This window comes from Coturnix japonica, chromosome 5 (genome assembly GCF_001577835.2).
Source record: "Coturnix japonica isolate 7356 chromosome 5, Coturnix japonica 2.1, whole genome shotgun sequence".
NCBI classification, from domain to species: domain Eukaryota; kingdom Metazoa; phylum Chordata; class Aves; order Galliformes; family Phasianidae; genus Coturnix; species Coturnix japonica.
Window position 1 is genome coordinate 40,542,587 of NC_029520.1, and position 25,999 is coordinate 40,568,585.

General features: G+C 37.7%; 1 protein-coding gene across 3 annotated transcripts in view; it reads left to right on the forward strand.

Annotated features, from left to right (window-relative positions):
- SLC24A4 (solute carrier family 24 member 4) overlaps window positions 1-25,999 on the forward strand; it is a 76,835-nt gene that overhangs the window by 38,959 nt on the left and 11,877 nt on the right. For 2 of the 3 annotated variants that reach the window (XM_015865311.2, XM_032444644.1), the window contains exons 3-13: window positions 487-563; window positions 1,703-1,777; window positions 3,305-3,389; window positions 5,390-5,493; window positions 6,219-6,293; window positions 8,219-8,244; window positions 8,802-8,855; window positions 9,235-9,377; window positions 14,868-15,037; window positions 16,246-16,390; window positions 25,322-25,488. In XM_015865311.2, the coding sequence (XP_015720797.1) occupies window positions 487-563; window positions 1,703-1,777; window positions 3,305-3,389; window positions 5,390-5,493; window positions 6,219-6,293; window positions 8,219-8,244; window positions 8,802-8,855; window positions 9,235-9,377; window positions 14,868-15,037; window positions 16,246-16,390; window positions 25,322-25,488 (1,121 nt within the window). The remainder of the gene's footprint in view (window positions 1-486; window positions 564-1,702; window positions 1,778-3,304; window positions 3,390-5,389; window positions 5,494-6,218; window positions 6,294-8,218; window positions 8,245-8,801; window positions 8,856-9,234; window positions 9,378-14,867; window positions 15,038-16,245; window positions 16,391-25,321; window positions 25,489-25,999) is intronic. The other variant, XM_015865312.2, reaches the window with a different exon arrangement.

A 25,999-nucleotide genomic window follows, 5' to 3' on the forward strand; every position in this document is an offset into this window, starting at 1 on the left:
TGGAATCACTTTATTCTTTGTGAACAATTTGTTGTTTGATTTGCAGAGTTGTATAAAAATTTGTAGTTAAGAACTTGTTGGATTGGTACCATCATTGCATGAGATGAGCAAGCCATACTTAAAGCCAAAAATGTTATTTCTAGATGGTGTTTTTAGTGCCTGTGCTGACCACTTTGGATGTATGTTTAGAGGGCATTCAGGAGATTTAATTCTGAAAGTTAAGGCATTAATAATATATAATGTTTGGTGTACTGGAGGTTGGTTTAAGAGACTGCTATGGTGGTAAATAGTAACACCTGTAGTAGTTTCAGTTTTCTGTTTTTTCTACAGAGCAGAAAAGAGATTCTGATTTGGCAGGTTGTAATGCACTAAGTTGGAAGATGCACTCATGTTTGGTGATGTTTTTTCTACAGGTGCATCCTTATTCTTCACTATTCTGTTTGTAGGTCCTGTTAAATACATAAAATATGTATACTTCTGTTTCAGCCATTCATGAATTTCCTGACGATATATTCACAAATAAAGAGCGGCAGCAAGGAGGGGTTCTCCTTCACATCATTGCTGTAAGTTTTCCTCTACTGTGCTTAATTTTTGTTTTTCTGTTATTTCTTTTGTAAGATATTGATCATGTTAGTTATTGATCATTATCCCTTAACAAGCAGGCCTCTGTATACATTGATGTATTTTCAATACCTTGATTTCATGTTTCAGAAATCTCTGTGTGGATAAAGATGCTCAAAAAATAGTATTTACTTAAGAATATTATGCAGGTCTGAGATTACAGTGCCTGTACATTCAACCTCTTGGAGATAAAAATCCTGGATTCATGAAGTACAGAGGTGTTGTTTTTTTTCTGCTGACTTGTATCTGCTTGGATTTCATCTTGTGTAAACATGGTTTGGAGCTCCTTTGTTGATGACGTAATCTATGATGTGGAGGATTCTTGAGTCTCCTTCTTTTCTGTTGTGCCTCTATGTAAAAGATGCAATTATATTTAAAAAAATAAAACACACACACAAACAACAACAACAAAAACTGATGAAATATATATGTAAAGAAGTCACATTAAGGTTTATATTGTAGAAAAAGCAAAACAAATAAGGTTGCAGTTTTCTGTTTGCAGCTGGGGAAAAATAATGTTAAAAAGGAGATGTTTTTGATGGAAAACAGCAGGATTAGGACTACTTGCAGGAAAGATAAGGTCACATAATATAGCGGTAGCTTTGTAAGTATGCATGAAAGAAGAATCCTTACTGAGAGGTGTGTTGCAACGAGCCATGGTCAGGGTCCGCTTATTTCTAGATATGATTATTTTATGTTGCTAATCTGCATGGTGTTGCTTTCTTTTCAATTACTTGATCCAGTTATCAGTTGAAAATATAAATGAGGACCATGAAACTTGGTGAAGTCCTGCCTTTTACTTTCCTGTCTGTGGATTTTTTTTTTGTGACACCCTGTTCATGCAGACTGTTGTACTTTTCATATTCTAGAGTTTAGCAGCCATTATTGTCCTAAACTTGACCCTAGGTATAAGAATCTACTTCTTATGTCATGCATTGATCAGCAGAAGTGTTTCTGTTTTAAATGGCGTAGAAAATGAAGCTATATATTCTTACCTGTCTGTATTAATATAATGTTGCTTTTTTCCTCTTTTTGTTCAGAGGAAACAAATGAAGTATTTCTTGAATTTATTTTCTTACAGGCTCTGTATATGTTCTATGCTTTGGCTATAGTATGCGATGACTTCTTTGTTCCATCCTTAGAGAAAATCTGTGAGGTATGTTGAAGAACTTTATTTCTCTTTTGAAAATTTATTTAGAGAACTTTACAGCAGTGAACGTTTTGTGCCCCCGTTGTTTGGAGTTCCTTCCTGTTAATTTTTTGGCTGCTGTACTTTTTCAGAGTATTAAGGCATTCCATGAAAAATCTAAGCTGTAATTTTGGCCCGTTGGTCCCCATGGCTGCATTCAAGGAGCAAAAACAAAAAAAATCTTAGCAGATCAGTTGGCAAAATCCACTCTTGAGTATGTGAAGCATGTAGGTAGGGTGGATATAAAATATGGGTGATTTGGGTTTATTACTGCACTCTACTTTTAAGATTCATTTGTGTGCATCCACCACTGTATCAACATGGGGAAAACGCCTAGGATATGTAGACTGATCTGCAATTCCTATTAATTATACATAGAGCTATGTACAGTACAGTGACAGATGGAAGAATAAGGGAGGCAAGAAAAATGAACAAAGTATTCAATGGGGAACTATTCTTTCCCTTTTCAGATCTTCAGTATGCTCCATACACACCATCTTTAAGTTGTACCAGTTGGGTTGTACCAATTAATTCATTGCTGTTTCTTAAAATCTTTCTTTTTTTTTTTCGTGTCCTTCTGAGTATTGAGACAGCTAAGAAGAATTCAGATCGTGTGCTTATACTTGAGCTCCTTCAGCAATATGACTGGTGATGGATCACATGATAGAATGTGTTTCTGTTTTGTCATGTTTTGTAGCATGCCATTTTTATCAGCTTAAAACGTTACAAACTGCCTGAGAAATACATTATTTCTGTACTGGTCCTTTTTGTCACTAATCACTTTTCTATCCTTTGAAGAGAAATCAGGTACTAACGATTAGTCTAGGTGGTCTCAAAAAAGCTGTCTTTATAGTTCAAGGAAAATATATCCTCAGACAGTATTAAACTGACACAGCCTACTTTTGAAGCTAAACATCTCTACTGGTCTTAGAAGTCTAAGGCACCTAAGGCACCTATATCCTATTAGAGCCTAAGAGACACTGTCATAAAAATAGATCTATCTGCCATGCACAGGCCTGTCTGCATCTAATTGGACTAATTTTGTTGTAAGTGAGGATAGAAATAGGCCTGTTGTTAGTAAGTTTAATTCACAGAGGTTATATTTTTCTGTTACCAGTTTTGAAATTTTAGAGACTCCAAGAATTGGCCTTAATTCTTGCATGATTGTGTTTAGAATTCCAAAAGTGAATTCTTGAAAGCCTTTAGAGTTTACAATCTTTTTGAGTGTGCAAGAGATGCTCCTCTTTAACATCAAAGCCACAATCATCAGGGTTTATAGGTAGTATTATGTGACCACTGACTTAGCATTTTAAAAGCATTTTATTTCTCCAAAGTATATTTGCCAAGAGGCAGTGTCTATTTCTGTATCGCAGGGACTGTTCATTCTTTATTAGTTCTGTGGCCAAAAAATGGAGGACTTCTATTATTACAGCTGTTTAACTGTGCATTGTAATCTGAGGAGCAGTGCTGACAAATCCGATACTTCTCTTCCAGAGACTGCATTTGAGTGAAGATGTTGCTGGAGCCACATTCATGGCTGCAGGGAGCTCCACGCCAGAGCTGTTTGCATCTGTTATAGGTATGGAGCCCACACACTGGCTTTCATGAGAGCTCTTAAAAAGTCAGCAGCAGGTCAAGCAGATTCATCCGGAAATACTACTAGTATTCTGTCAAACTATAGTCAGCAATTGCAGCTGTCAGCTAATCTGGGGTTCATGGTATAATTAGCTACTCAAAATATCTCATGAAATTGTGAATCTCCTCTCAAAACACAGAGAGGAGTGGCTGATTCTGAGCCCTGAAAGAAAAAGAAGAGTTGTATTGTATTGTTGTCCCTTGAGAAAGAATTAGAGGTATTTGATGTGTCTTTTGCTGCTTTTGTCATAAATTAAGGAAATAAATTTTAGCAAGGAATTGGGAGTACAAGAAACATGGAAGAGCGCATTAATGTATAGATCTGCTAAAGTCAGAAAGACATTGTGTTCTTTGTACGTTACTTACTGTTTTGTTGTTTTTTTTTTTCAAGTAATCTCTATACTATTAAGGATGATTAATGTAGAAAGAAAGTCTCAGCGGCAAAAGCAGAACAATTTAAGACAGGATTACAGCAGTAGGGAAGAGAAAATGCAGCAAATGTGATTCATCTGTTTTTAGTAAAGCTTTAATATACTTTCTTTGCTGTCATGACTGACAGTCATACAGGCTTTAGGGAAATACAGTCTAAAGGAGTGTGCTATAAATCTGTGCCCGAATTATTAGAAAGCAGATTTCAAATATTAATTAACTAAAAGCTGTGTTTAAAGCTGGAGATGCACCTGAAGACATCCTACAAATTTCAGTCTTATGTTTATATGTTACTTGAGTAAAAAGTGGACATTAGATGGAAGGCTGAAGATCAAGTAAGATCTTGACCAATTTGGAATCATCAGGATAAAGTTTAATGTCAGAAAATGAGAAGTATAAAAATAATGAAATGAATATATATGCAAGGGTTCAGGATCTAAAGGGGCATTGGTGTATTGCAACAGAAGTAGGAGTCAAATAAGAGTTGGTGGTGGAATGTTGCAAATAACAGGTGATTATATATTGGACCCATTTATAAAGCACCAGCTTTTTAAGGTATTCTGCCTTGCTCAGTTCCACTAGACAGCATTTGCGGTATTATATCCAATCATTTTATGAGTTTCAATAAAGTTGCAGACAAAATAGGAACAAATGCATTCACAAACACACACACACGCAGAATGGTAAGAGGTTCAGAAATTATTGTCTTAAAATTAATCTCAATAAATAAATAAATAAAAGCAAGTCTGTAAAGCTTCCTGCAGTGAAAGATTTGAAGTACAAGACACAGCTCTGTAGTGCATTCAAGAAGTTATCTTTGGTCCTTTCTCAGTGTTGAAGATTACACTGGATAATACATAGGGATCTCTTCCAGCCCTTAAATTTTTGCCATTCTAATAGAATTTAGTTACAGGTAGGTATCTGAGGCATATGTGGGTTTAGTACTAAAAGAAATGTGAAATTTGGTACTAGAACAAGTTAACTTTGAGTTCTTTTTGCCTGTTGGAGTTAGAAGATACACATTACTACACCCAAGAACAGTACCATTATTTTTAGGTAAGAATCTCTTACAGCCATGAGACATTCCAAAAAGCTGTTAAATACTGAATGCCCGAGAGAAAGGTTTCTGTGCTTTATTATACTGTGTGAAAGGAATTTCATGCTTCTGATGTGAGTGGAGATATTTTTCACTCATTTGAGAGGTTTACTATACCAGTAACATCTGAGGTGTGAAATACAGGACTTAGCGTAGAACTAACTGGCTATGACAATTATTGAATTTTAATAAAAATACATGTACAATACATATATAGAGAGGTGTTCATCCAAAAATGTGGAGCTGCCAGCTATATTAAAAGCACAAAATATTGCACAGAGAAATGAGTATTTATTGTGAAACATCATATTTTAGTAAAACTCTTGAATGATTTATTATTCTTGAGTAGTATGTGTTTTGACTAATTATCTGTGGCCTAAAATGAAATGGTGGAGATAATAACACATTTTCCTCTGCAGGTGTATTTATCACTCATGGAGATGTTGGAGTAGGGACCATTGTTGGTTCAGCAGTTTTCAACATCCTCTGCATTGTCGGTGTGTGTGGATTGTTTGCAGGACAGGTTAGTAAGATGCTTCTCTTTGTGGAGTTCAATTGCTTATATTTGATTGGTATGCATGAATAGATAAATACAACAAAGCTAACAAAAAACATGAGCTGGCAGCCAGAGAACTATCAGTTTGGGAAAAAAAATAGGGAATGCTTTGCAAACAGCAAATGTTTCCAAGAAGTTCAACTGCAGTTTCAGCACTCTGAATGTGCAGCATACAGAGGAACCTCATCCCTCTTCATACAATGCTGTGTCCACAGTCAGATGATCAGTGGCCCCTGATAATCTTTCCTGGGTCTGATTCTTATTAAAAAATAAATGAAAATAGGACGCAGTCGTGAATGAGATTTCTTGTATCTATTCAGTGGATGGTTAGACTGTGTATCTTTAGTTTTCTGTATTTAGTCTGCTATGTCCACAATTAGAATGATATGGGAACCATTGCTTTGTTGCACCATGAGTTGTACTTTACAGTTGAAATTATGGCAAGCTAAGATATTATTAGTAAGTAATCTATTTCATAAATGGAAGTTTCTAGATGATTTTAATCAATACTGGTTATTATAGATACCTTGTCTAACAGACTGATATGAGTTCATTTTAGCATAAAACCGCTATTTGTTCCAGAATGATTAAATGTAATTCTGCTCATGTAACCAAATGATTGCAAGATGGAAGCCATTGCTTCGCCTTTAGAATTGCTTACTTTTGTTGTCTAAAGCTGTGATATTTTTCAGGTGGTTTGTCTTACCCAGTGGGCTGTGTTCCGAGACTCTGTGTACTACACCTTATCTGTTATCATACTTATCATTGTAAGTAGCTCTTTTATCAATTGAAGTATTTTATTGCTTGATTTTGGAGGAATGATCTGCTAAGCATTGGTATGTAATGATTAACAGTTATTTTCCTAACTAATTCTAGTGACTTCCAGAAGTGAAAACTCAGCTCCACAATGTCTGCCAAATATGAAAACTTTATACAGTCTCACAGAATAAGTGCCCATCATGTCAGTCCATATCCATTCATCTTGTACCTATGGTCTGTGAAGTTCTGGAGACCAGTGGTATATGATGCAGTCAGCACTCTCTTCTGACTCAAGGGACTACTACTGAATATGAGAATTTTTGAGCTCTACCTTGCACTTCCATTTTAAATAGAGAAAGTGGCTGTGTCTTTCTTCTTCACAGTGGTTTTATTTCACAGGTTCTGGATATTTTTTTCTAAATAGAGCGCCAGTGAGAAATCACTTTGTTTATGTAGAACAGCAAAGTAGATCTGAACATGTACTTTTATAGTGGCGGGGAAGGAGACACTTAGTTTGATTTCTAGAAGTACAGATCACTGATGGCCTGCTCAGATGCTGAAGTTAAAAAGCATCATATAATCATAGGATGGTTTGGGTTGGAAATGGACATTAAAACTCACCTTGTTCCAATCACCCTGTCATGGACACGCATATCATATCTCTTAGTAGACCAGGTAACTCAAAACCCCATCCAACCCACAGCTGAACACTTCCTGGGAGGGGAAATGCACATCTTTTCTGTGCCTAACCCCTCTCCTAGTGAATTATTTATTTCTTATATCTAATCTATGCCTACCCTGTTTCAGTTTAAAACCATTACTACTCATCCTGTTACTACAAGCCTTTGTAAAAAATCTTTATCTTTCTTACAAGTTTCCTTTAAGTCTTAAAAGGTTCCAGTAAAGACTCCTAAGAGCCTTCTCTTCCCCAGACTAAACAAACCCAGCTCTCAATGCGTCCCTCACTTGGATCCACACTAAGAGGTTCACATCTTTTATGTTGCTCCAGAGCTGAACACAGTACTCCAGCTGGGGTCTCAGAGTGGTGAAGTAGAGTGGGGGAATCACCTCCCTTGCTCTGCTGGCCATGCTTCTTGTATGCCCAGGATACAATTGGCTTTTTGGGCTACAGACACACTCTACAAGCTCATGCCCAGTTTTTAATCCATCAGTACCCCCAAGTCCTTCTCTGCCAGGCTGCTCTCAGTCCTTTCATCTCCTAGTCTGTACTGATGTTTGGGATTCCCCCAACTCAGGTGCAGCACCTTGCACTTGACCTTGTTGAATTTTATTATGTTCTTATGGACCCATTTCTCAAGCCTATCCAGATCCCTTTGGATGGCATCCCTTCCTTCTGTTATGTCATCTGTACCACCCAGCTTGGTCTCATCTGCAAAGTTGCTGAGGGTGCACTTGATTCCACTGTCTTCAACTGTCCATATCATGAATAACAGTAATAATAATAGTAGTGAATCTGGTACAGAACCTGAAGGGGACCCCTCTTATCACTGAATTCCACCTGGACATAGAGCATTTGACTGCAGCTCCCTGGATGTGCCTATTCTACCAATTCCTCATCCATCAAAAAGTACACCCTTCAAATCCATCTCACTCCAATTTAAACTCAAGGATTACACAGAGTGGAGTAAAAATGCATTTTTACTCCTGAGAGTAGGAGTGAAATGTCTCTCATGTTCACAATGTTCTACTAAATATTTATAACAGTCATGAGCAGGGATCCAAGCCTCATCCAAAAGTTTTGTGCTTTAGAGCTATGAGGGGTATAATCCATATGGTGAAAGTTCTGGTTAGAAAGGGTCAAAAGGGGAAATCTCCAGTAACTTCTGGCTAGATATGACTGATACTTATTAAATAATCTTGAATGTTTTCAAGATAGATGTAAACCTATGTTTCCTTTTATTTTTCTTTCTAGTTCATATACGATGAGAAAATAGAATGGTAAGTTGCCTGGACTATCCTTAAACATACTGTATTTGCCACAGGACTGATCGGTTAATACCTAGCAGCATACCTAGATTTCATGCATGCAACCTGTAAGCAACAGCTGGATTTGACACCTAAGAAAGTTTTTCTGCTCCTATTCTAGTTAACATTTACAGTTGCACTGGGTGTCCCAGAGAATAGGAAAAGGTGGGATTCCAGTAGAAGATCATAAGCATCTTCTGAAAGAGTCCTCTAAAAGAGTGTCTAGCCTGTGCTTCAGCACTGATGCAACAGAATGCTTTGGCATTGTGATCCTCAGAGGGCAGCTCTGGTTTCAGTCTGTGTAGCATGTTTTTTGAATACATGGATTACATTTTATTTGCATGTTTATCAGAACCTGATAGGCTTTGCTTCCCCCATCCTCCTGAGACACTACTGACTCTTAATGGCATGAATCCTGTGTGCACAAACTTGACTTATACTAGATGTTTTATGCACATTCCTAAATGAAACTTGTGAAGAATGCAGCTATTTGAGTGGTCTTTTAACACTTTTTTTTTTTTCTCTCTGAGGTGGGAAAGCCTTATACTCATCATTATGTATTCATTCTACATACTTATCATGAAGTAAGTGCTTCTTTCTTCTGTATTTTTTCTCTTCAGATGTTAATAGACCATTTGGTGTGGTTTGGTCTTTGGCTTTCCTCCTGAGAACAAGGCAGCCTGCTGTTTCTCTATGTATGGTCTCTTGCATTTTCATGCTTAATCATGTTTTGTTCCAAACATATGCCTGCAGTGGGGAACACCATATTCGGTCAAGCAGTGAGATAAATTGACAGCTATCTGCAAAAGGAAAGAAGCCCATAATATAGTGAATGTCCTGATTCCAAAATCGTAACTGCCTTCACTGAATCTGATCTGGCCTTTTTTGCATTCTGCTTTATCTTGTGAGAGATGTTTAAAGGTTTGATGAAGAAATATAGTAGGACTTTTTTTGCACTTTCAGATACAATATGAGGATGCAAAATTTCTTCACCCTCAAAAGCAAGAATGTTGGAAATGGTGATACTGTCGACAATGAGATGGAAGATGGTAATAAATGTTATACCTCTAATTGTGATGACCCATCCATTCCATTACTGTGGAAAGGTAAGGCTGAGCAGACAGGAGTTGGACAAATAATAGTTCATGGGATGTGCCCCTTTTCTCACTAATGATGACTAAAATGCTGTTATAAGTCTTAAGTTGGATATTTTATTGGATTGGCTTCAAAATTCAGCAGTCAGACAGACCACCAGTTGAGAAAAAAATAATAGTTGTATTTTGTAGAGATTCTAAAAATAAGCTGCTTTGCACATGGGCAGTTTTCCTTCCTTTTTCTCTTCTGTTCAGTGGTGAGCTGTGAAAGAAATAAAGTTGAGGATTGACTGTAGATGGAGAGACGGCTGCAGATCAGTGAGCAGGAGGGATTACATGTTGATTTCAGAAGATCTTCAGAAGACTGATTTTTACATGCCTATATAGCTCTGCATACATTGCCAAGCACATGTGTAAAAGTGAGAAATGCAGATTCTTTGCAGCTCTTTTTGTTGTCATAAAGGGTAAGAAGATGACACTCAACTTCAGGTACTGGAGGTAAAAAGAGAAAAAAAACATGCCCAGGTTGTTGTTTCTTGTGGGATTTTTTTCCCTAAGCTTGTTTGCCTTTCTTTCTAGCATTCCTTTTCTTTTTTTTTTTTTTAATAGAGCAGAATCATTGCTCAGTTCAAAGCTCCAGCTGTATAGTTCAGTGAGCTCAAGCAACTCTTGATGAGTGAGTTCTTTCTGTGTTCTTAACAAACATCTCACATTCTAGAAGATGAGCTCAGCAGCAATGGAGGAGACACTTGGAAAGGTCTGCAAGTGGTAAAAAAAAAAAATAGTGACAAACAGGAATTTATAGCAGCTACAGACAATTCTGCTCTTTTCTGATTTTGCTCTTTAGACCAGGTTCTCTTCAAAGTAGGTAGTATCACTTGCATTTATACAGTGGTAGTGCACATATTCATTTATGTTGCTTAGACAACCACTCAGTATTGAATTTAAAGTAACTCTAATGGTAGCATAATTCAGTGAAGATGCCTTTGAAATATTTTGGTCTCATTTTGCAATTATTTTTTCTTTTTTGTGAACACTGACTATGATATGGTGAATTCTATCACTTGCATGTGGAGGTACAGTCGTATCAAATTCTAGACGATATCTGCTAGGGAATTGATGTATTCCAGTGGAGACATAGGAAAAAGGTGATTCAGTGTTAGAATACCTATATTTTTAGAGGTTCTTATTTTTGAGATGTTTTTTTGGATTCCGATGCATATATGATAACACACTTAGGGGTGCAGTTGAATAGGAAGAAGTGATGTCTGGATAGGCTTGAAAGGTGGGTTCACAAGAACCTAATGAGGTTCAACAAGGCCAAGCACAAGGTGTTGCAGTTGGGTGGGGACAATCCCAGATATTTGTACAGGCTGGGGGAACTCCTTGAGAACAGACCTGCCCAGAAGGACTTGGGAACATGAGCCAGCAGCTGCTGACATGCTTGCAGTCTGAGGGGACATCCATATCTTAGGCTACATCAAAGGAAGGGTGGCCAACAGCGTGAAGGAGGTGATTGTCCTCCTCTAGTCTGGTTAGAGACTGACTTCATATGACATGGGGGAATGGTTTAAACTAAAAGGGGAAATTTATGTTAGATGTTAGGAAAATACTGTTTACTTAGAGAGTGGTGATGCATTGGAACAGGTTGCCTGGAGAAGGTTTGGATGCCCCAACCCTGAAGGTGTTCAAGGCCAACAGAAAGCCAACCATATCCTGGGCTGCATCAAAAGAAGCATGGACAGCAGGTTAAGGGAGGTGATCTGACCCCTCTATTCTGTGCTGGTAAAGCTCCACCTGGAGTAGTGCATCTGCCTGTGGTGTTGTCAGTACAGAAAAGAAATAGAGCTGTTGGAGTGCATCCAGAGGAGGGCCACAAAAATGATCCAAGGGATGGAACACCTCTCCTTTGAGGACAGGGTGAAAGAGCTGAGGCTGCTAAGCCTAGAGAAGAGAAGGCTGCGAGGTGACCTGATAGTGACCTTTCAGTATCTAAAGGGGAGCTACAAGAAAGAAGACAGACTCTTTAGCAGGATCTGTGGTGATATGAGGGGAAATGGGTTCAAACTTAGAGAGTAGATTTAGGTTAGATATAAGAAAAAGCCTTTTACAGTGAGGGTGATGAGGAACTGGAACGGGTTGTCCAGAGAGGTGATGGATGCCCCATCCCTGGAGATGTTCAAGGCCAGGCTGGATCAGGCTCTGAGCAACCTGATCTAGCTGTGGATGTTCCTGTTCATTGCAGGAGAGTTGGACTAAATGATCTTTAAAGGTCCCTTCCGATTCTGAGGGTTCCATGATTCTATTATATACTTCTACAACTCATCTCTATGGCCACTTTATGATAAAGGGATGTAACACAGACTGCTTGTCTGTCCACCTATTTCCTTTTCAGGAAATGTGAAGATTATTTAATGATACTTGTGAAGAACATGTAGAAAACCACGTAAGAATGGTTTTTCTACTAGCTGTTGTCCACAGCAAATTTCTTCTTTAATTTTCTTATAATAATAATAATAATAATGCACTGAGACTACAATTTCAGTGAGATTCCCTTTGCCTTCTCCAGCATTCATTGCAAAAAATACATACCATGTTAAAGGGACCATTGTGAGAAAAGCGTGAGAGTGTAGGCATTATCACAGGTAAAGAGCAGAGGAGATAAACAAGAAGATAAGGAGATAATGGAGTTTGAATTGGGTAGTGGAAGATGGTGATGCCAGCCTAGTTGCTCCACTGATGGATACCTTATGTGTCAAGGAACTGTCCTGGAAAACCATCACGTGGATCCCTGTTCTGTTTCTCTTAAATCAAAACAGGACACATGCCGTGTGCCATATTGGTAACCTACTGTTAGTTGGCACTTGGCTGGCTTCCTAAGCTGAGCTGCACCTCCTTCAGTAGTAGGCCTCTGAAACAGCAGCATAGCTAATTCACAATACATACGTAATATGTAGCTCTTTTATTAAAAAATTATTTTCAGAACTTCCTCTGCTACAGAATAAAAGCTTCCATTAGTGAAGTTGCACAGAGAAAAAGGAGAGCTTCTTCCTCTAAAATAAAGTGAGTTTCAAGGGCAAATCCTACACATACATGTGAAAGTGTAGTATTAGTACTTTTTAAACAGTGCTCCTGTTTTAAAGCACAGATATGACTTTCCTTACACATTTCCACCAGGTGGCATGATTTGATGCCTGCCTGAAAACAGAAGCTCATGATAAATGTGCTTTTACTGTGTGCGTGATGTAGATACCTTAAGAGCCTGATTAGAGGTGAATTGAAGTCAGCAAGAAGCTTTCTGTTGACTTTGGCAGGGCTGGAGGTGATGACCCTCATGGTGAGCAGGAAATATGGGAAGACTGTTAAAAGAAAAAGCTGTTCTCAGAAGGAGAGAAATGTCACAATGGAGAACTGAAAAAGAATTTTAACTGTTGCACATCTGTGAAGATGTGGGATTTTTTGCAGTTTTTAGATGGAGCTTATTTGTTCTTTATGGAGTCAATATATCTATATTTATAGGCACATAGAGTGAGCCTTTAGAGCTGCAGTGAAAACCCATGAGCAATTTGCTGCAGTAGGTCAGAACGGCTGCAGTTATTCATATACATACAGTGATTTATTTTATGTCTTTACTCAGTTTTTATCAAAGATGAGTATGTTTTGTCACTGTTTCCTGGTTGTATTAAGAGGCAGTTCTAGATCAATTGCAATGCTTTCATGTTATTTTCATGATACCTTAAGATGAAGAAGCGCTGTGGAAACTTGACCAAAATTCACTTGAGAGCAATTAATCCAATGAGACTTAAAAAGACATCTGGCCTTTTTTCCAGGGTTGATGTAAATAATTTTTTTTCTTTGTCTAACTATAGCAAATGTTAAGCTGATGTGATTAGGCAGTATTTTGCAAGGCTTGATTTCTTCATAGTTTGTCTGTATATTCTTTCACAGTAAAAACTACTACATACTGTAAGAGTCGTAAGAATGGCTGGGCTCCTTGCTTGTATTTTCTGTTGCAATGCTCAGCAAAGTGAATTTGTTTTAAATGTCAGAAGGGAGAAGTTAATTGTTCCTTTATGTTTGCCAAATGCAAAACGCTTTTAGTTCCCTTCACCTCTAGAGATTTAACTACAAGACAAGACTACAGAGTGTATTCTTGGGAAAGAGCATATTTCTTTGTGAAACCAAAGATCTCTCTGTATGACTCCGCAGGTCACCCCAGTGTACACACTGATAACTCCTTGTAGTGAAACAAAGCGACACACTCAAATGCAGGAGGGTAAAAGATGTAGCCATTTACTGATGATTTAAAGGCATGCTGTTTTTTTGTGTTTGATGGCAATGGAAGGTTACTTTTCTTCAGCTTTAAAACAACCTTGTTAGAAGATGCTTTGAGGCAGTTCAGCCTTTATTGCATGATGTGTTTTACGACTGTATGGATCCAGAAAAACATCTTCCTGAAAAGCAAAAATATCACTGTAACAATAGAAACCATAACCATGTAGATTTCTGTGTGTTTAGAACGGGTCCATTTTAATTTCTTTGCTTGAGTTGAATGTTTCCCTAGATTTCTTTGCTTCCTGGCTGGAGCCATGCACTAATATTTATCTTTCACTTCTACCTCCTACATTCTCTTCTTCTTCTTAATGTAAGTAACAACTTAAAAGGGGAGTGGGAGGGCTAAGCTAAGCAAAGCAGTAAAGAAAGCAGAAAAGAATGGTTTTTTTTCCCTAATATTATGTGTAATAACTATTGCAGTCATGCATATCTTTTGCCCTGCTTTCTAACACCATATGGGTATGTCTCCTGTCTGCTGAGCCTTGCTTTATTTGCTGTATGTAGCCTGTAGCATTTGTGAGAAAACTGGTTTGGTGTTAGGCTTTAGAATCCCTTTCCTATATTTGTGTTGATTGAATATAATTCTGTTTCTCTGTTTATGTTCTCACATCACAGAACAAAACTCTTAACCTTGTTACAAGTTCCTTTATATTAACAAAGATTTATTTAAAATATCTCTCTTTTTTTTCTTTCTTTTTTTTTCTTTTTTCTGGACAACTGCTATTTTTTGTAATTTAAAATCTTGTAATTTTAAAGATATGATAATATTCTATGCATGCCTTTCCATGTGGAGTAAATGCAACATCGAGGACTAGTGGTTGTGCATCAGTTTCTATTAAGCACTCTAATCTAGTAGAACAGATTTATAGGTTTTGGGAGTGCTATCTGTGCTTTCACAATATATGTGTATTTTCATGATATATGCTGCTCCCACAAATTTGAGAGCATGTTGTTGGCTGCCTTACTGTAGTGAAATCACCTTTCAACTTGTGGTCTAAATGAGATGCACCACAGATGAACAAGTTCACCAGGCTGCAGAAATATTGCAGGAAAGTCGATGGTGAATTCAGATATTCACTTTAGTTTTAATCCTTGCCTAAAGAAAACAAACCTGGGCAATGGGACGAGTGGATCTTACAACTAATTCTGTCCATTTGTGGTCATTAGTGAAGGGTGGGCAGCAGTATGGCAAAAACAGCGTTGTGATGGTGGATGAGATCATCTGCTCCAGTCCCCCCAAGTACCGGTTCCCTGAAGCTGGGTTACGGATTATGATCACAAATAAGTTTGGACCACGCACCAGAATGCGGATGGCGAGCCGAATTATCATTAATGAGGTAGGTTGTTTATGAAAACAATACATAACTGTGAAGCAGAGGGGTTGCCAAAGTGTACCAGTGACTGTGGAACTGAGATTCTGCCATGTTTCTGAGGACTGTCACTGCTGTATATTGCTGACTTCATACCCTGCAGCTGAAGTGACAGGACTGGCTAAGTGATGCTGTTCTGACCTTGTTTGAAGTACAGTTAGCAGGGGAAAGATCAGATAGGACACAATGTAGCAACTGTCTCTGTAAAAGTGTTTCTTTAAAGCAATTCATTGATCAGAAAGAAGTACTTCTTAATGTATATGCGTCCAGGGAGCTAATAACAAGTGTATTAGCACGATGTTCAACATCAGCAAAAAAAACCATATCAGGGCATTTTGAATCTATATTGTGATGTATTCTCACTGCCAAAGTTTTGCAGTTTTCTCTATTTTTAATTACTGTGGGTTAATACTAGTTCCAGATTTCCTTTGCATGTTGAGCAGTTACTTTATTTTTCAGTTTATATGAGGATGCAACAGTTTGTGATTAAAAAGATGGCATTTATCAACTCTGTTATCTAGCAAACTAAATTATTATTTATACGAGAGTAGGAAATTTTTCTTATATTTCACATTCTTCAGCACAGTAAGTAGTATATATACTGATATGTACTCTCACTATAATTGTACTATGTATTTTGAATGTAACAGTCTGAAAGGGAAATGTATGACCTTTGTGACGAGGACACTGCAAGTTAATCATGCTTTTGAAATAGTACTGTAATACCTGCATTTACCACAAAGAATGGGGATGGGAAGGAGGCAGAAGAGTTGGACCTGTGTAGGAGAGATCTCAGGCAATGAATAAGCTCTGCTTAGTAGGGTAGAAACATTGTAGTCGTTACCACTATTTTATGATGACACCTCTGGTTTGAGTGGGAACTGCTGAGTGAGAAGTGCTTCAGAATAACGAATATCATTAAAATGTGATGTGTAAGAAAAGATACAACAACTTTGTTGATCGTGGCTTGCAGTACTCATGCCACCAATTTGGGATGTGTGGTCAACACTGATTTCATACAAACAGGTAGACCACAGACAGATTTGCTTGTTGCTGGTAAAGGGAAGGCTTTATGGAGAGACATCACAGCTCATGTGACTTGGGCTGGACAGGTGGCAAAACAAAGATGTAAAAAAGAATGAAACATACAGCAGTTTGTTTTCTATACTGTGCAGCGCCAGCGGTTAATCCAGTCTGCCAATGGATCAAGCAAACCACTTCAGAATGGGAGACATCAGAATATTGAAAATGGGAACATTCCTGTGGTGAACCAAGAGGAGGAAAGTGAACAGGATAATCTGTCTCCATTTTCATTGCCAGGTAAGCTTTATTTTCCAGATGCTTAGGGCAAGGAGACAAGAAAATTAAAATGCCAAACAGTGGGTTGTAGGAATAGACAATATATGTGGGAAGAAGAGGAAGAAAGGATATGATTTGACTCTCTAGTGGCTGGATTTCATAACAGTAAAATATGGAGGCTACATGACCAAAAGCAGATCTAAGGGATGTGTTTTCCAACCATCGTGCACCATAGAAGTCCTGATTTGCCAGAGGTGAAGAGAAGGCAAGTATGGAAGGTTTGTATTCAAAAATTTGACACAACAGCTTGGCAATGACTGCATTGCCATTTTGAAGTGAACTGCTAGGACTGCTCTGCTGGAAATTACTAGGACAGAGGCAGCTGGGTATATAAATATGTCATAACTTGATAGAGTGACTGCAGGGGAGTCTTAGACAAAGAGTAAGGAGGGTTTAGAAGGAAAAATAACATTTAATGCTTTTGAAGATGTCTGAAATTCTTAAAATGGCAGCATCTAATAATTTTTGAAAAAGAATTTGAAATTTTTTAGAAACTGGTGTGAAGGGCTGTATGTAACCAACCTCACTGTGCTGATGTCCATAGCACATTACAGGTTGACTTTGGAGATTAGACAGCAGAGATTAGATCAGCTATCACAGGTATGTAGTCACTGGTATTCTCTCACATTCTTACTGTTTAACCCCAAGATTTCGCACTATAGATGAATATTGCAAAGAAACAAAGAAGGAAGAATTCTCCATTTATCACAATTATAGTTTCTTTAAGATTCCATTGCTTCACATGCCATCAGTTTAAAAGAGATATATTGTGACTGAGCAAATAGTGAAGCAAGCTATGATAGGATAAAGCTATGTTTAATGTCTTACTGTACTGTGTTCTCTTAGAGGATCTTTTTGCATCCAGCAGTTTTTCTGCATTTTTGAGAAAGTCCACAAGAAAATTAGGTATAATAGGCCACAGTGGAAACACTGATGATTCAGTTTTACTGGAATGGAGCAAAAGTTCATTGTGGACTCAAAGAGTTTGCATAAAAAATGTTAATAGCATTAACATCACGTGAGTCCTCATCATTGTTTTCAGGTATTGTTATTCCTCTGCTGTCTGGAGGTGATAATCTGTAACCATCACTACTAACTGTTCACCTCAGTGCCTGTTAAAATTATGGAGAAGACTATTCTGGGAGTTAATGAAAAACACTTGAAAGGCAGTGCAGTCATTGGTCATGGCCCACGTGGGTTCATGAGGGAGAAGTCCTACATAACTAACTTGCTTTCTTTAATGACAAAGTCATCTTTCTAGTTGATCAAGGGAAGCTAGTAAATGTGATCTTTTTGGATTTCAGCAAAGTTTTTGATGCTGTCTCTCATTACCAAAATACCCAGCATATAGCTACGCAGGCTATATAACAAAATGTCCAGCATACAGCTAGACAAGTACATAACATAATGGGTGAACAATTGGCTGATGGGTCAGGCTCAAAGGGTTATAGTAAATGGGGTTACATCAGACTGGTGGCCAGTCACCAGCACTCCATTTTAGTGTCGATTCTTCTCAGGGGACACGATAGTCATGCATATTAAGGATGTTTGCAGGTCATACTAAATTAGGAAGTGCTGTAGGAGGACCTTGTTGGGAGACAGTCTCTAATTAAATGGTTGGGCAATCACAAATCACTTGAAGTTTAAAAAGAGCCAGTGCCAGCTGTGTCAGGGGATGGCCAGGTGGGGCCTTAGGAAAAGGTTCTGCACCAGAGAGTGGTGGGCATGGAACAGGTTCCTCAGGGCACAGCCCCAAGCTGACGGAGTTTAAGAAGTGTTTGGACAACAGTCTCAGAAATATGATTTGGGTTTTGAGTGATTGTGTGTGGAGCCAGCGGTTGGACTCAGTGATTCTTGTGGTTCACTTCCCACAAGGGATATTCTATGATTCTGTGATTATATTCTGGGGGAAAATTCTTATATTTTTCCTTTCAAAAGTACATTTCAAATAGCTTTGGGGAAAATATAAACAGCATCATTCTTTGTTGAGTGCTGTGACACAATCAGTAGCCTAAAAAAAAATCCTGTCATTTGAAACTTGCTTTAGGGAAAAGGTAGTTCTGCAGACAGTTTCCCCAAATCCCCTCCATTTTTCTTCTGATGTATTTTCAAGCTATTCTTTCAGTATCATAAAGAGCTCGATGAAGAATAAGCACTGAATGGACTTTCAAAGTCAACTGCTTGCAGTGTGATAAGTAGAAAATTCATTCCAATTTTTTAAAGAACTGTAACAAAGTGGCTATAAAGTGTCCCAACCCTTTATTTTCTGCTTTCTTTAGTCATCTATTTTAGCCTATTTTGGAGTCTGACTTCCCTCCCTCAAATTGTATGTTCTGCATCCTTTTGCAAGAACATTTTTTTTTTTTTTCCAAAAATTAAAAAAAAAATTTAAAAAAAAAAAGTTTAATCTTTAAGTAATGCCCAGGTATCATTTGCCATCCGTAAGATTTACTTACTGTTCTCCTCTATCCCTTGTGGTGATGCTTAATAATAAAAGAAGGGCTTTAGCACACAGAAATAGAGAAAAACATTTTTACATGAAAATAGTCGTAACTCATCTCTAGCCTAGATTCCATATGTCAAACATTCCAAGATATTCAGCCTCAGGGTGTGGTTCAGGCCTGTCTTGAAACAGGATACAGTATGTAGCTCTTATGGAAAGTACACATCATTGTGCAAAACGGCCTTTGTCTCTAGTTTCTCTGTGGGTAGAAATGTTCTCTTTGGTAGAGGAATTCCTTTATTGACCTAACCATTAAGGCATAAATAATTATCCTCTGAGACAAAGGCTGATTTGATGCTTTACTGTTCTATTACTGTACAGTTGTTTGGAAACAGGTCTTAGACTTCAGGCGGGTAAAAAAGGATTAGAATAAAGCAGGATGAAATTGAGCAGGCATATGTTAACAACAAAATGATGTGTAAAAGCCCATGAATAGCTCAGTAATGTTTTAGAGCCCAGACTCAGAAAAGCACTTCTGTGCAGCTCTTAATGGATGCTTAAATCTCATTCATTTTCACATGTTCAAGATCCTTTAAAACACAAAGTGTTCTCAGCTCTTACTGGTTTCACAGAAATGAAGAATTCCATCTCTTATAGGATTGGACCAATGATGCTTTACATAAGTCATTATGGTGTTAGCTAAAACAGGAATATTAATTCCCGGAGCTAAAATAAGATAGCAATAAAGGAGATTACCGATCCTGCTCATTTTTTGTATGGATACAAAGTATGAAGACAACATACAGCACAGAATCAAAAAGGAATTAACTGTATCTACTAAAATTGTAGAAAATATTTGTACTCAGTCAAAACAAATGTTCATCCAGCCCAATATTCTAAATCCAATCGTGACTTTATGAAGAAGTCTTGGGAAGAATGAGACAAATTTAGGCCCTACTGCCCTGAAACTCATGATCTTTTGCTGTTTTCAACTTTAGGAGTGTGTTAGTCTATGCAAACACTGATGTAGAGCATTCTCTTAACATCTCAGCAATGTCCATATCCTCTCTCAGTGCTCTTTTATACTTTGTTCACAAGTGGGCCCAGCATGCTTCCTGCTCCTAATGTGTTTAAAGTAAATTTTACTGTGAATTTTTATTCCTCTTTGTTGTTGTTTCTCAGACTCTTTATCCGTCCTGCTTTATGGTGCTTTTGCCTAAATCTGGAAACATGATTTAGGTGACAGAGTTAGGAAGGAGCTGGTTCCCATTGCTTCTTTGGCACTGTAAGAGAGGAGTTCTTCCAAGAAGGTATTTCAGACTGATAATTAACTGCTGTATTCTGAAATGCATTTTTGGCATTCTTATCTAATGTCTGTTGTAATAGCACATCTACCATAGAATTTTATTTCACAAGTGTGCTTCTGAGGCAGATCTCACTGACTTTCACATATACCGCCTTTTGATTTGAACTGTATTCTTGGAGTTCGTGAGGCAGAATCCTTTTGTAGAAAAATAAAGGAGAAAAAGTGTTCCAGGAGAGCAGCTAATGTGTTCTGTGTAGGAAGATACACAAGAGAAATTGGCAGAAAAATAGGTGCAAGTTTAATTTAGTAACTCTATTATGTTCGCTCATCATTTTGGAAGGGAAAGGAGGAACTTGAGGAATTCTGTGAATTCCACTTCTGCCTTAAAAAAAAAAAGTGATAAAGTAGGTAGCACAGTGAAAACATAAAACTAAATTATGCCAAAAATCCAACCAAGTCAAACAAGCGAGCACCCTGCTCAGTTATGTTTAGTTTTTGTTGAATATTGTCCTGTGTAAACCTATAGTAACTCTGAGAGTAAAGCTTGTTTCTGCAAATGGTGCAAAGTCTTTTTTCAGGACCAGTTCTCAGCACACCAAAGATGTGTCTTTAAGAGAGAATTATTGGCATGAATCTGAGCATACAAGGATTGGCAGAGGTACAGACTCAGAATAGAAATATAGGTTGTTTGGTACAGATTTAATGGTCTGGAATTTGGAACTTGCGTTCTGGAAAATGAAACTTCTGAGAGAAGTCTTAATATTTTGGAAAGCACTCTGTTTTCAATGAGAGTGAGAAGTAAAACCTCAGTATTTTTTCAGAGGAAAAAAAAGAAGTTGTTTCCAAAGCTCTGTTGCAGAAGAATTGAAATAGCAATGTTTTAACATATCAGCTTCCCAGTTGGAAGGCTGACAAAAGCCAGGACTTCTTGGACACCTTTCTATCTGCTGCATAGGCTGGCAGTAGTGCATTAATGCAGGGTGTCTCTTACTTCCACAGTTCCTAGAGCAAATTGCAGAACTGAAATCAATGGGGATTTTCCAAGAGGCCTGAAGGGCAGTTTCTGTGTTAATTTTCCTGACAGCAAATTGAAAAGCATTTACTTTGGATTTTTCAGTGGAAGATATTTCTGATGGAAAATTCACAATATTTGTTACATCTCTTCTGGTTGCTTCAGTGCTAGTCCCATATTTGGACAAAAATTGAGGTTCCTCTGCTGTGTTTTGGAAATGCTCAGGAATTAAGCTCTCAGATTGGCTAATTTGCATATGCTAAGTTTTTCCATTCACTCTCAATTCTGATAGATCACAGAACTTTCTAGCAGTAATATACTCGCTGACTGAATTATTGTGAAGTTCCCATGTGGAGGTGTGTATGCTACTCATAACACATCTTCAGGCCAAGATTTGAGTTAATACTGCTAATGATATGCGAGCATAAATATAATCTCCAGTATAAAGCCTAATTAGGACCCAGGAGACAGGTGATTTGAAAATCACTTTCCACTGGGGGAAAAACATGTACGTTCATTTTTTACTAATGATAAATAAGAAGTAAATAAATTAGAAGTAAACTTGAGAAAACCTTCTTTTTTTTACAAGTGAATGTAGAGAAAACCTTTTTCTATCATTCCTGTTACCTTAAGATATAAATGTGTAGGCATTCATAACAACATAGTTATGAAATTCCCTTATGCCAATTAGATTCGTACTTTTCAGGGAGGTTGAAACTACTAAATTTCCTTTAGATTATACCTTTTTCCCATGGGAAGCTGTAGACATTCCAGTGTTCTGAAGACATGTTTTGAAGTAGTCAATATGTGAAGCTAAGGTCTGTGCTAGATTGCTATTCTTTTAAAGGGAAGACCAAGTGGAGTCTGTCTAAACTCAGTGAGTGTTTTTCATGCAGCTTATTGACTGAGCTTATCTACACTTTAAGCATTAAGAAGTTATCTTTGGGGCTAGCTCTAGCATGGTCCCATGGACTAAATTGCTCATTATTTAGAGCACACTAGGTGTATACCTCCAGTTATATGTCAGTGGAATTTCATTGGTGTGACCCAGGGCTGCTCTGCCTAGCAAACCAAAAGACAATAAATTGGGAGTGTCAGGAGATTTATTTCAAGATCTGAAAACCTGATCTGAATGCAAACACAAGTGTAACTTCTTGCTTTTATGCAAAGTGCATCTGTACTCTGTGTGTGAATGTTCTAAATAGGGTAGTGTTTTTCCTATAGAAAGTGACTTTCCATCATGCCTTAAGGAAATATTTCTTTCCTATCAGTGCTGCAAGGTGTGTTTGTGACTTCTTTTAACAATACCATATATGTATGTGAGCAGTGATCAATGCTGAGAACATCTGGAAAGACGACAAGCCCAGAAATGTGTTGAGATTTAACGAAGGACTCTTTGCTGTAGGGCTCTCTCCTAATGCATTTTTAGAAACATCGAAAATAGGCTCTTCTATAATGATGTTGCCTTCTATAATAAAGCAATATTCTCTCATTATTTTCACAAGGAAGTGCGGCAAAATGCACCCTTCCTCAGCTGTGAATTGCTGCAACAGCCTTCAGACCCAGGGCTCATAGGTGTAGCTGGTACTGCTTGTAAAACTACTGAGCTAGCCTCTTATAATAGGGCTGTTGGTATACTTTTATAGAACAGCTATGTATTGAATAATAGGCTTAATGAGGATGAAAACTTTTCTCCTTGCAGGTATACTAGGAAGCTAAACAACAATCATAAAACATTTTGACATGTTTAGTTATAAAAAAGAGTAGCACAATAAGTAGTTTAAAAAGAACTGAACATTTCAGCCTGGATGTTTTTTGTGTATTCAGTTTAGCCAGGTGATGTGAATGAGAGCATCAGGGTCCAAAGGAAAAGAGCTGAAGTTGCTGCTAAGTGCACTACGTTCTTACTAAACTATTAAGATACAGCATAAGAGCACAAGACTTCTTTAGCACTGAGTGCCACACATAGTTCCGTGACCCAGTGTAGCAAGAGCTGGAGAACTATAAGGCTAGATATGTTTAGGGCTTATATAAAAGTTTGTAAAAGAGAAGCCAGCATAAAAGTTCAGAACTATTCCAAACTAGCTGCAAATGGCCAGCAAAACCCAAAACTGCTGTTTCTAATCCCTAAAATCTCAAACCTGGTGCTATGTGATGAATACAAACATCACCTCCGTGAATTATAATTGCTCTTTAAAGCAGTTTTAGCCCAGGCTTTTTGTGGATAGTGCATCACTAGTAAGATAGAAGAAAGGTAAGTAGTTATCCACCAACATTTCTGTTTTCCTAGACCTGAGCAAGCATAGCAATGCCAGCAGTAAGGCCCTGCAAATTCTCACAGTTAAGCATTTGTTAAAGTAATTCGGTACATTAGATAGGATCTGTGACAAGATACATATTCTCCAACAGAGGCTGAGAGCATCTGTTTGTTCCCTCTTTGTTCCACAGGCAATTTTGTTTCTTTTTTCATGTTGTTTGAAAGACAGATGAGCCTGAATCCCCTGTGCGTAGCACCAATGAAGTCGCTTAGATTTAGCCAACATCAGATCAGAATCAGATCCAAAAGTTTTTCCTGTCAAACAGTCGCCCACTCACCCTGCATTTGGAATTTACACTAAGGAAATTATCCGCCTGGGCCATACTGACTTGTTTGATTATGACCCAAGCTTAGCAGCATGGGTAGACAGAGCACAGATTAACCAGCAGGAGTCCTTTAATGATCCAAACCAAAACAAATTGAACAGGAGGAGGTATAAAATGCCATAGGATATTCACAGCCTTGTTAATAAAGTTAGTGATTCATGAGCTAAAAAGTGTCTTTTTTTTTTCTTCTGGACAGGACAGAAGAATTACTGTTGTTAAAACTTGTGTAACAGTACATGTAAGGGTGGAGAAAGACTTATCTTTAAAATCTGTGTTTCATTCACAGACTTGTGGTAAAAATGTAGAAGTAGGGTTGGATTAAGAGACTTTAGTAGCTCTTTTGCATTAGAAATTCCATGGACACAGACTAAAAGGGCATAAATAAAAGGCCAAATAGTCTAAGGTTTCCTGGTGGGTTAATAGCATCATGGAATTCCCAAGGAAATCTTAAGGAGCTGATCTCTAGCTTAGCACTAGGGTATGTATCTAAGTAAATGAGTGGGTACTTGCATTTGGACAACTATTAAGAAATCTCCTCAATTGCAAAGGTATTATTAATTTTCAAAGGTTTGATGCTTGATATCTTTGTGTCTGGTGCACGTTGGTTCAGAGGACAGACCTGATTCAGTTGAATTCACTGACAAAATCTTGTATTGAACAAGTCCTACATTACAGTGTTTTTGTAGAAAGAAAATTTCTGGTGAAACTGATGGGTCTTTTCCCTGTTTATTACCTGCCCTTCAGGCTTTTACTCAAACAACTTCACTTCTGTTGGAAAATTAGAAAATCTGTTCTTGCCTTCATCATTAGTGACAGAGATCTGGTGTTGCTTCCTTGTTAATTTCAGTGAGCTGTACAAGGAAAGTCATTGTTTTATAGAGGATAAGAGAGTAACCCAGGGTGGAGCTGTGTGCAACTGGAGAGAGTTAACTCTCTTAACTGCATCTTCTAAGGCCTAGGTTGAAATTCTGCCCAGGTGTCCACATTTGGGTATGTGAAAGCAGTTTATCATGTTCACAGGTTGGGTCTGTACTTCTGTTTAGTTTGTTTTCTGTTGCTGCACATAAGCTGCAGGTTATTTTGACTACAAGGTTTTCCATCTTCTTTTTAAAATATTGTTTTGTTGTTTGTTTGTTTGTTTAATTTTGCTTTTGGATTAATTGTAATGCAGGTATTTGAGAGTGCAGTAGATCAGAACATTCATTTTGGTTATAAAAGCAGCCATACTTTTAAATCCTTGTAAATCCTTCTTGGATTTACGTACACTTTGGCAGGCTTAGCATTAAGATTCTGGATGTGCATGCAAGGGCAGAATTTGCTTGAGAGTGCAAAGAGAGAGCAAGCCTAGATATGCTAGAAAATGAGCTGACGTGCACAGTTGTAACCAACCTTCTGAGATCTTGTCATCTGCTGTGTTCAAAGAAGTCTGGGCCTGTGAAACTAATGAAAGAAATTAAACTAGTTCTTTCCTTTGTTTTTGTCCTGCAGAAGGAAAAATGAATAAAATTAAATGGATTTTGACATGGCCATTGATATTCGTGCTCTTTTGCACCATTCCAAACTGCAGCAAACCCCGCTGGGAGAGCTGGTTTATGTTCACATTCATCTTATCCACTCTCTGGATTGCCTTGTTCTCCTACTTTATGGTGTGGATGGTAAGTCCTTGTAGAAAAACCTGCCATAGAGAGTAGAATTTGAATCTCAAAATAGATCATAGATCCTTTCTCTATTTGTTAAAGACGTGTATTCATAGCATAGTCTTTTCAGTTTGTACTCTTAACCCTTAAAATTATCTTAAAACATCTTTCTGCTACTCTTTTCTGTACAAATTATTGGTCCTTTACTGTATGGTGCCCAATACCACTTGAATTTCAAATAATGTTGTTATTCACATCCTAATAATGAAAGGGAATCTAAATAGAAGTCTTCAGCTCATAACAGCTACTCTTAGATGCCTTTAGGAACTGGGTGGTATGGTCTGATACTGAAACAAACATGTATAAGAGGCAGATGGACGGCAAAATTTGAAGTGCTGTAAACCTCCAAATAGAGTGGCATAATTCATGAAAGTCTTAGAGAAAGACTATCATACTTCATATCATGCTTTCTTAGGTTTCCATTTACCCTTTCTTTGAGAATCAGTGTAACAGGTCTACACTGCGATCA